Source organism: Pinus tabuliformis, chromosome 7 (assembly GCF_031772625.1).
Source record: "Pinus tabuliformis cultivar Carrire ecotype Pingquan chromosome 7, CPIR1, whole genome shotgun sequence".
NCBI lineage: Eukaryota > Viridiplantae > Streptophyta > Pinopsida > Pinales > Pinaceae > Pinus > Pinus tabuliformis.
Window position 1 is genome coordinate 85,138,073 of NC_142293.1, and position 9,949 is coordinate 85,148,021.

At 40.3% G+C, this 9,949-nt stretch overlaps 1 protein-coding gene across 1 annotated transcript in view; it reads left to right on the forward strand.

The window, feature by feature from the left end:
* The window catches only part of LOC149245375 (ribonuclease J-like), a 140,980-nt gene extending 132,633 nt beyond the window's left edge, over positions 1-8,347 (forward strand). Inside the window, exons 8-9 of the mRNA XM_089438048.1 lie at positions 7,116-7,501; positions 7,619-8,347. Of these exons, the coding sequence (XP_089294174.1) occupies positions 7,116-7,501; positions 7,619-7,714 (482 nt within the window). The 3' untranslated portion in view covers positions 7,715-8,347. The remainder of the gene's footprint in view (positions 1-7,115; positions 7,502-7,618) is intronic.
* The last annotated feature ends 1,602 nt before the right edge of the window (positions 8,348-9,949 follow it).

Sequence of the window (9,949 nt, forward strand, 5' to 3'; positions counted from 1 at the left end):
CAGCCCCCGGTCTGAGCGTTGTCGTGGTGCTTAGACACTTTGCACGACAACAGGTTGTTTGCTGATTGGCACGATTTTTGAGGCAGAGTTCAAGCATGGAAATTGAGATAAGTTGTAATTTGTGGATGCTAGAATCTCTATAAAAGCATTTTCAGAAATAAAGAAGAACTCTCAAACTGGTTTTCCCCAAAAGTTGTAGGGGGTTTTTCCAGGGTCACCTTGACAAAAAATCACTGCGTTATTTTCTGTGTGTGGCCGTCATAATTTTGCTGTGTTTTATTTCTGCAATTTCAGCAGTTGTGAAATCTCTAAATTTGTGTTTTCAGAAAAATATTGTCATTTCCAGATTTTAGAATTTTTATCATGCTTGAATTTAAAACTAAATGCATGGAGTGATAAGGAAAATTGATAACCGGAGTGGGGGTTGAGGTTGGCTAAAAAGTGCAGTTTGGGACAGCAAAGTGAAAATTACAGCAAGCTAATTTTTACGTAGAAAACATAAAACTTTACCACAGATTTAAAATTTTCAGTTTGGTAGGATAGTGAAACATGTCTTTGGGTTTGAAAGTTGAAGACAGGTTGGATGGGTATAACAACTACAGTGCATGGAAGGAGAGAATCTAGAGCATCTTTGAGGAAGCAGAAGTCTGGGGCATTATGGTAAATACCACACAGAACCTAGTAGTAGTACCTACTGACCCTGTACAATTGGCAGAGTTTAACAAAAAGAATGCTAAGGCAAAAAGATTGATTCTAAAAGGAATCAAAGACCATGTCATTCTTCATGTGAGAGGAAAGACTTATGCACATGAGATGTGGACATCCTTGACTAGTCTTTACCAAAGCTCAAATGAAAACAGAAAAATGGTCCTAAAGGAGAAAGTGAAGGCCATTAAAATGGCTTAGACTGACAGTGCTACAACATACCTCACAAAGATCACTTCAGTGAGAAATGAGTTGGCAGTCGTAGGTGAGATCACCCACTGAGTTGGTGAGGATTGCTTTGAATGGTCTTCCCAAGACTTGGGAGAATTTTGTGGATGGCATTGTTGCACCGGAAAACCTTCCCGATTGGGAGAGGTTATGGGATGATTGCATTTAGAATGAGATCAGAAAGAACCATCTTGGGGTAGCGAAACAGGTGGAGGAGGATGACAATGTGGCATTGTTAGCAAGAGGCAAGAAGGGCAAAGCAAAGAAGCAAGCTTCCAACAGTGGAGGCAAAGGCAAAGGTAAAGGCAAACAACAGAACAAGGAGAAGGACTATTCTAAAGTCAAATATTGGAATTGTCAAAAGTTGGGACACTATGTTGTTGTGTGTTCGGAGAAGAAGAACAAAAAAGGGAAAGACAAACCCATGGCAGCTTCTGCAGAGATAGAGAGCTTTTCAAAGAGCTTTGATCGGGAGTTTGGGTTCATAGCTTGTGAGGCCACTAATGCAGGATCACCTGCCATACAGGTTCAGAGGGAGTTTGCATTCCCCGCTACTAGCAGAGCATATTCTAGCATTTGGTATGTTGACAGTGGCGCTTCCTGCCACATGACAGGAGTTAGAGAGTACTTCTCAAAGCTTTCAGAGGGTGACACTGATATGGAGGTAGTACTTGGTGATGACAGCGTTGTTAGAGTAGTCGGTGTGGGGACATTTACATTTGATAGGGGACCCAAACCTCCCTTAAAAGTGTCAGATGTTCTATGTGTCTAGAATGAAGAAGAACCTGATATCCGTCTCAGCACTTGAGGACAGAGAGTATGATGTGTTGTTCAGGAGAGGGCAAGTGCTTATATATATCCTAGGGGAACTCCAGCTTATTTAGCTAGAGAGATTGGTGTGCGCCATGTCAAGGTGTACAAGTTCTCATTCCAGCCCCTGATGGCATTGAGTAGCATCACCCGAGACTGGACCGACAGCAAATCTAGCAGTTCAGAGTTGTGTGAGATTTGGCACTGTAGGATGGGGCACATGTATCATGGGGCCTTGAGTACATTGCGAGAGATCACCACTGGTGTGCCAGATTTCAGTTCTGATCACCTTCATATATGCAGAGGATGTGCTATGGGGAAGTTTGTCAGATCCCCTTTTCCCAGCAGTGACAGCAGAGCGACCGACTTCCTTGACTTGATTCATACCGATGTGAGTGATCAAATGTCTCATGTATCCTTGAGTGGCTATGAGTACTATGTTCTATTCATTGAGTTCACAGTTCCTTACAACCCCCAGCAGAATGGGGTTGCAAAGAGGAAGAACAGATCCATTGTAGGGGTTGCCAAAGCCATGCTTCATGATCAGGGGTTACCTTTATTTTTTTGGGCAAAGGCCTGCAACACTGTTGTGTACTTGCAAAACAAGGGTCCACATCGTGCCTTGGGGAATGTGACTCCAGAGGAGGCTTTTTCTGGGAAGAAGCCTGATGTTGGGCATTTTCATATCTTTGGGTGCCTTACATATTCCTATGCCCCCTAGGAGAACAGGACCAAGCTAGAGCCCACTATAAACAAGGGCATCTTTGTGGGTTATAGCGAGACCTCGAAAGCTTATTGGATTTATATTCCTGCACAGAGGAAAGTGGTTGTCAAGAGGGATGTGAAGTTCGAGGAGGAGAGAGCTTTTAAGAGGTCACAGGAGTTAGAGTATCCAGAGTCACCAAACCCTCAGGAGCAGTTGAGTCAATCATAGGGATCCAGTGGTCAGGGATTAGGAGGTACATCGATTACAGTGTCAGGTCCATCAATGAGCAGTGGCTCTCGGAGTCAGGTGGGTGGTTCCTCAGGCAGCATGCAGGGCAGTCCGCAGAGCAGTTCACAGGGTAGTCCACTAATGAACAGTTCGCACAGTACTTCAGCATCTACAGGCACAGATTCAGGCATGAGGTCAATTGGCAGGCCTTCAAGAGTTCATGCTTCTGATGATGATGAGGATTCTTTCACTCCGATGGGAGAAGCATGCTCAGGGAAGAGGAAGCCCAAGTGGCTTCAAGATACCTTGTGCGAGGCCACATCAGTTGCTCGGCCAAAGAGACAGGTGAGAGAGAGTAAACCACCTGAGCGGTTTTGTAGTTACATGGCATTGGTAACAAGCATTATTGAGTCTGAGCCTTTTAGTTATGAGGAGGCAACCAGCCAACAGGTTTGGAGAGAGGCCATGATGGAGGAGTATTCTTCTATTATGAAGAACGATGTTTGGGAGGTAGTGTCGAGGCCTGAAGGTAAATCAGTTGTTACTTCTAGATGGCTCTACAAGATAAAGCATGCTGTAGATGGCAGCATCGAGAAGTTCAAGGCTCGATTTGTGGCGAGAGGGTTCTCACAAGTAGAGGGAGTTGACTATGAGGAGACCTTCACTCCCGTAGCTCGGTATACATCTATTCGCTCCATTATATCAATTGCAGCAGAGATGGGTTGGAAGATCCACCAGATGGATGTGAAGACCGCATTTCTCAATGGCTTCATTTAGGAGGAGGTTTATATTGAGCAGCTGCAGGGATTTGAGGTGCATGGGAAGGAGTCCCATGTATGCAGATTGAAAAAGGCACTCTATGGCCTGAAGCAAGCTCCTAGAGCTTGGTACTCTAGGATTGATACATACTTGCAGCAGTTGGGTTTCACAAAGAGTGAGGCTGATCCGAACCTATACTTCATTGTGGTGGGTGAGGAGCCTCTTATTCTGGTGTTGTATGTTGATGACTTGATCACCACTGGTGCAGAGAGACTCATTGAGGGTTGCAAGAGAGATCTTGCTTCAGAGTTTGAGATGAAGGATATCGGCTTGATGCATTTTCTTCTGGGATTGGAGGTGTGGCAGGAGGGGAATTTCTTCCTGGGACAAGGGAAGTACATTGTGGATATTCTGAGCAGATTTCACATGGAGGACTACAAACCCATGTCCACCTATGATCACTAACTAGAAGAAGCTTCATGCTTCTGATTCCGAGTTGGGGGATCCTACACTAAATAGACAGTTGACTGGTTGTTTGATGTATTTGGTCAACACTTGACCAGATATATGTTTTGCAGTTAACAGTATGAGTCAATTCATGTGTGAGCCCAGGAGAGTGCACTGGGTGGCTGCAAAACACATTCTTCATTACTTGCAGGGGACATTGTATTTTGGTCTGGATTATAGACAGGGTGATGGGGTGAGACTAGTAGGGTACACAGATTTAGATTGGGCAGGTTGTGCTTCAGATAGGAAGAGTACTTCCGGGTGTTGTTTTGGGTTGGGTTCGGCAGTTGTGTCGTGGATCAGCGGAAAACAACAGTCAGTTGCATTGAGCTCAGCTAAGGCAGAGTATATGGCTGCTAGTTTGGCTAGTTGTGAGGCCATATGGCTTCGCAAGATGTTGTTTGGTCTATTTGGTCAGGCATTGAGACCTTCAGTAATTTACTGTGATAATCAGAGTTGCATAAAACTCACGGAGAATCCAGTTTTTCATGACAAGTCAAAGCATATTGAGATCAAGTATCACTTCATTAGAGACTATGTCCAAAAAGGAGTTGTCAAGCTTGAGTACATTTGCACAAATGAGCAGATAGCGAACATTTTCACGAAGCCTTACCACGGAGCAAGCATGTCTACTTCAGAGACAAGATGGGAGTGGTGAGGAACACTTTCCTCGGTAAGAGGGAGTGTTAAAATTTGGGTACCAGAGGACAAGTGGTTCCCTAAGGCTTTGATCTTTGGCCTAGGGAAAAGTGTCCAAATTTATTTTTTACTTTTCTCCTAAAGTGACTTTATAAGTGGTAAAGTCAATTTAATTTAAAAGTGACTTTATAAGTGGTAAAGTTATATTCTAATTTAAAAGTGACTTTATAAGTGGTAAAGTTACATTCTAATTTAAAGGTGACTTTATTAAAGTCAATGAAGAATTAGAAATTGAAAATATGACTATGGAAATAAAAGGCTAAGTGGGTCTTTATTTAAGTGGGTGAGTTAAAAAATAGAAAGTGAGAATTAAATGCACATTTATTCTCATCCCTAGATCTAAATGAATCTCAGCCATTAGATCTTAGGGTAACCCAAAAGGTCATTTAGAGAATAAAAGGAGAAGAGAAGAGGAAAAGATCAATTCATTCTTTCATGAGCATTTGAGAGAAAGAGAAGAGAGAGCAAGGAGAAAATTTCTGAGCAGTGAGGAAGTGAATGAGAGTAGCAAGAAGACATTTCAACAAATTTGGGAAATAGCATTTATTGGCACACATCCCAAGGCAAAACCGTACAGCAGGAGAAAGGCACAGAAATCAAGGAAGAGGGACAGCAGAAAGGGCACAAATTTCGAGGTAGATTTGGGCATTAATTTCGAGGCAATCATACTATTGAAATCCGTATGGTCCGTACAACTTGTACAGCGAGTTTTGGGCACATTTTTTGAGGCAAGCCGTACAACATTTAATGCTATTTTATTGCTAGAAAAATTTATGTTTTGGTCATTTGCTGATTTGCACGATTTTCAAGGCAGAGTTCAAGAATGGAAATCAAGATAAGTTGTAATTTGTGGATGCTGGAATTTTTACTGTGTATTTCAGCTTCTCTGTAAAAGCATTTTCAGAAATAAATAGGAACTCTCAAACTGGTTTTCCCCAAGAGTTGTAGGGAGCTTTTCCAGGGTCACATTGACAAAAAATCAGTGTTATTTTCTATGTATGGCTGTCATAATTTTGCTGTGTTTTATTTTTGCAATTTCAACAGTTGTAAATTCTCTAAATTTGTGTTTTCAAAAAAATATTGTCATTTCCAAATTTTAGAATTTTTATCATGCTTGGATTTAAAACTAAATGCATAGAGTGATAAGGAAAATTGATAACCAGAGTGGGGGTTGAAATTTCTTCAATATAGTTATTATATATTAATGACAATCATTAAAAGGGATTTGAAGATCCACGGCGGTGAACGGGTGGAACGATTAACGATGGTCAGCAGATGGAAAAAAATGTGGCAGAGGTATCGGTCTGTAGGGAGGTGAAAAGGCGGCGGAGATTGGTGAAGTACGTGGAAGGGATGGAGTGATAAGGGACAACGGAGAGATAGCGGTACAGGGCATAGGTGGTCAGGGGTCAACGTGACTGAAAACACGGTTAGGCACGATGGACAGTGGTGACGGTTGGGGGACACAAGGTGTGGACAAGGGCACGGTATGATGGACGATGGTGAGAACAGTTGATGACGGCAGGAGGATAGCGGGCGGCGGTGGCTAAGATGAATGAAGCTGCGGAAGATAGTGACCCGAAAATCCTGAACCTTGCAGCAGGGAGCTGAGGAGCGATTAGCTCTGATACCAGATGATGCAGATAAATGCAGCATTAAACCGAAATGCATATATACTTTATTAATAAATGATTGAAATGGATGTTTTACAATGTGGGAGGCCCTAGCTTAAATACAGCACTGGGTGCCTCTTGGTGAATGGGCATGATCTTTGATCATGCCCTTTGCCTAATTAGCTATTAGTTATCGGTTGATTTTTACATAACATAGCACTAGACATATTACACATCTTATATTAGTTCTCTTTTCATATTTATGTGTCAATGCATTTTTTATGTTGTGAATGCTTTAGATACTAAAAAAATTGAATATTATCGTATTTTTTTTAATTTTGCCGATTTTTTTCTTTTCTGGACCCTCACTAATTTTATCCAGATCGCAGTGTTTGCAACATTGCTTTAAATATTCATTAATTCTATAACAGTGCCAGTATTGCTTCTAATGGTAATTTTTCTGCTCATGCTAGGAAGGGCACAAAGGCAGTAGATAGATATTTTCACAGTTAAAGCGGCCCAAACATATGAGACATTCTCATAGATTGGGCATTTTGCAAAGCTCAGCATTGTTGCATTTAAGAAATGTCTGTGGTCTTAGATATGTGATTCTGGTGATTGCCTCAGACCCATGTCGTTATTGATACCTTACTAGCATGATGGTCACCGGATTCTATGTTGTAGTTTAGTTTTTCTATAATCTCTATGCCATATGGTTGTGCATGGTAGTTGCTTGAAGAAAAAGAAAAATTGCTGGGCTAAGATATGCGAATAAATTATTTTCATTATAGAACTTTGTTTATATTTTAGTTTTCATTGCATCTTACAGAATTATATTGTTGACATCCTTACTGTTTCAGGTGCAGCACCTATTGGAGTGTCAGTTAACTCAGCCAAGGGCCATAAAGTTAAAAGTGCAACTCCTGAAGTATCATCAGTAGCATCCACTGTGGATTCTTCTGTAACATCTAAACATAAAGAAAAGGAATACGAGGATGTTTCTTTACGGTCCAATGCTGACGTGTCATCAGCAATTTCATCTCCAACTGGGAAGCGTTCCAGATGGAAAGAAAATGAAACTCAAAAGTTGATAGAACTAAGGGGACAGATGGACAGTAGATTTAGAACAATGAGAGCAAAGAAGGTTTTGTGGGAAGAGATTTCACTGACTTTGTCAGGTTATGGAATTGATCGAACCCCTGAACAATGTAAATCTTGCTGGTCATCACTGGTAAAGAAGTATGAGGTTAGTTACAACCACAACTTCCTATGTGATTATATCTTATTTCAGTTATCTTGCTTTTTGGTCTTTGCCTTGCATTTGACTGGGACCTTACTACTATTTATCTTTTGTAATTTGCAGAGTATTCTTGAGGGTAAGACAAGTAAAAGACATTGGCCATTTTTAACTGACATGGCCAAAATTATATCTAGTCATAAAAGTGAAGGAGTGGAGTAGCTGATGGTCTTTAAGTGACATAATGTAATTGAAGGAACTGCTTCTTTGTGTTTTTCGGATGGAAGTAACTTGCTCCCTTTATATTGAAGATAGTGCATGGAGGGAATCTGCAAGTGTAGTTGTAATTATCTGCTTGCTGTTGATGACCCAAGTCAAGCTACATCACAAGGTGCTACAGGAATCTTCAAGATTAATGGATTCCTTAGGTGTCAAAGAATTGCAATGATCTTTTTATGTTGGATTCCTTAGGTGTCAAAGAATTGCAATGATCTTTTTATATTGCTTGAAAACAAGTTAGTGAAGCACTGTGGAGGAAAATCTCTTACTGGTCTTTCATCTTCAAGTGCGTGGTGGAGAAGTGGCAGATTCGACTGCAGTTAGGCATGTACGTGTGTTGCTGCAATGGCAAAGCCAATATCTCCACAGCAGGTTATATAATTAGCAGCTTAAGTTGGTGCAGAGTAAAGCACGGATTATTGAAATCTAATGTCCTTGAGTTGGTTGGATTAAAAATTATCCAAGGCACATTCTTTATTGAAATTCATACAGCATGTAAAATGGGTATTACATGTATCTCTCATTTAATTATAAATTTTGACATCCAATTAAGAAGAATTTCCATCCTGCGGATAATTGTCTCGAGTCTCGACTATGGCATATGTTAAAATCAAACTTGAAATAGCCTTTTCTTTTGCAGATAAACTAGATCGGGTGTCCATGGCATTTGTTATAGTTTAGAGGTCTTCTGATTCTACCTCAGAAGAGGTATGGAGAAGTGTTTCAATTTTGCTTGTGAATATCCCATGTCTTTACTCCATGATTTTCCTGACAGCAGAGAAGAAACCTGGTGGTTAGGGTATTCTGTGGTACTAATTGTGGCTATGTAAAAGTGTTTCAATCTTGTTTGTGAAGATCCTATGTCTTTACTCTTTTTGCTGAATGAAAAGAAGAAAATATGTGAGGAAAGGTTTATCTGAACTACTAATTGTAGCCTAAGTCACACAGTTCAGGATCAATGACATTTAGGTTTAGTTCAAACCCAAACGAGGTTCACCATTAAGTTCATCTATATACATTTTGCCATCCCCCACACACACATAGATATACTAAAATGAAATATAACATAAAATGGTAAGAAACCAATATCAGTGAACATTCAAAAAAGCTGTGATGGACATGAAAACTACAGGGATATATTATGAGCTTGAGGACTTCCTGAATGCTAATGAGGTTTGACAAACCTGAACAAACCTCAGTTTTCTTTTTTATAAGTTTACTGAATTTTGCAGCTCAAGGTTGAAGTTTTTTTTATAAGTTTGCTAAATTTGAAAGCTCAAGGCTGAAGTTTTGTTTTTTATAAGTTCACTGAATTTTGAAGTTCAACAAACCTTGTAACATAGATTGTGGCTATGGAAAAGTGTTTTAATCTTGTTTCTGAAGATCTTGTCTTTACTCTTTTCTTCAAAGAACAGAATGCTGGGGACGGGGCGGTGACAGTGTACTACTAATTGTGGCTATGGAAAAGTGTTTCAATGTTGCCCGTGAATATCCTGAAAGCAATGAAATAAAATTGGGCCGTGGGGGAGAGGGGAATTTGTACGACTAATTGTGGCTATGTATAAGCGTTTCAATCTTCCTTTTGAATATCCGATGCCTTTATTTATTAATTTTGAAAGAAAAGAAAACCCAGGCGGTAGGGAGTCTACTACTAATTACAGCAATGGAAAAGTGTATCAATCTTGTTTGTGAACATCCGTTCTTTACATCTTTTCTGAAAAAAGAGAATATATATGGGGGGATTTTGTATTACTCATTGTGACTTCGAAAGAAGCAATGGAGCCAGCCGAATAATCAAGATTTGAGGCTACATTTATGATTTACTCCAAGTTTAAGGGGTTAGGGATTGACACGTTTCCTAATGGAGGAACCTTGCAAATTTTGTATGGTATTAACAATTTGCAAATATAATCAGTTGGGCCTATAAAAAGTGAATATGACAGAAATACCTATTTCTTGGTGATTATTTTGACAAAAAAATAATCACTTTGAAGTCTAGATCAAAGGTTCTGTTGATGGACTAGATTTTTCCACAAACAGTTAGGGGGTCTCCTTGGTGCAAAATCCCAACTAGACTCTAGACCATTTGGGATAGGAGTCCCATCTGGTATGTGGGCTCGGTTACCACCTTGTTGCTTAGAGATTCACTTTGGACAATATGAACAACGAACATTAGAG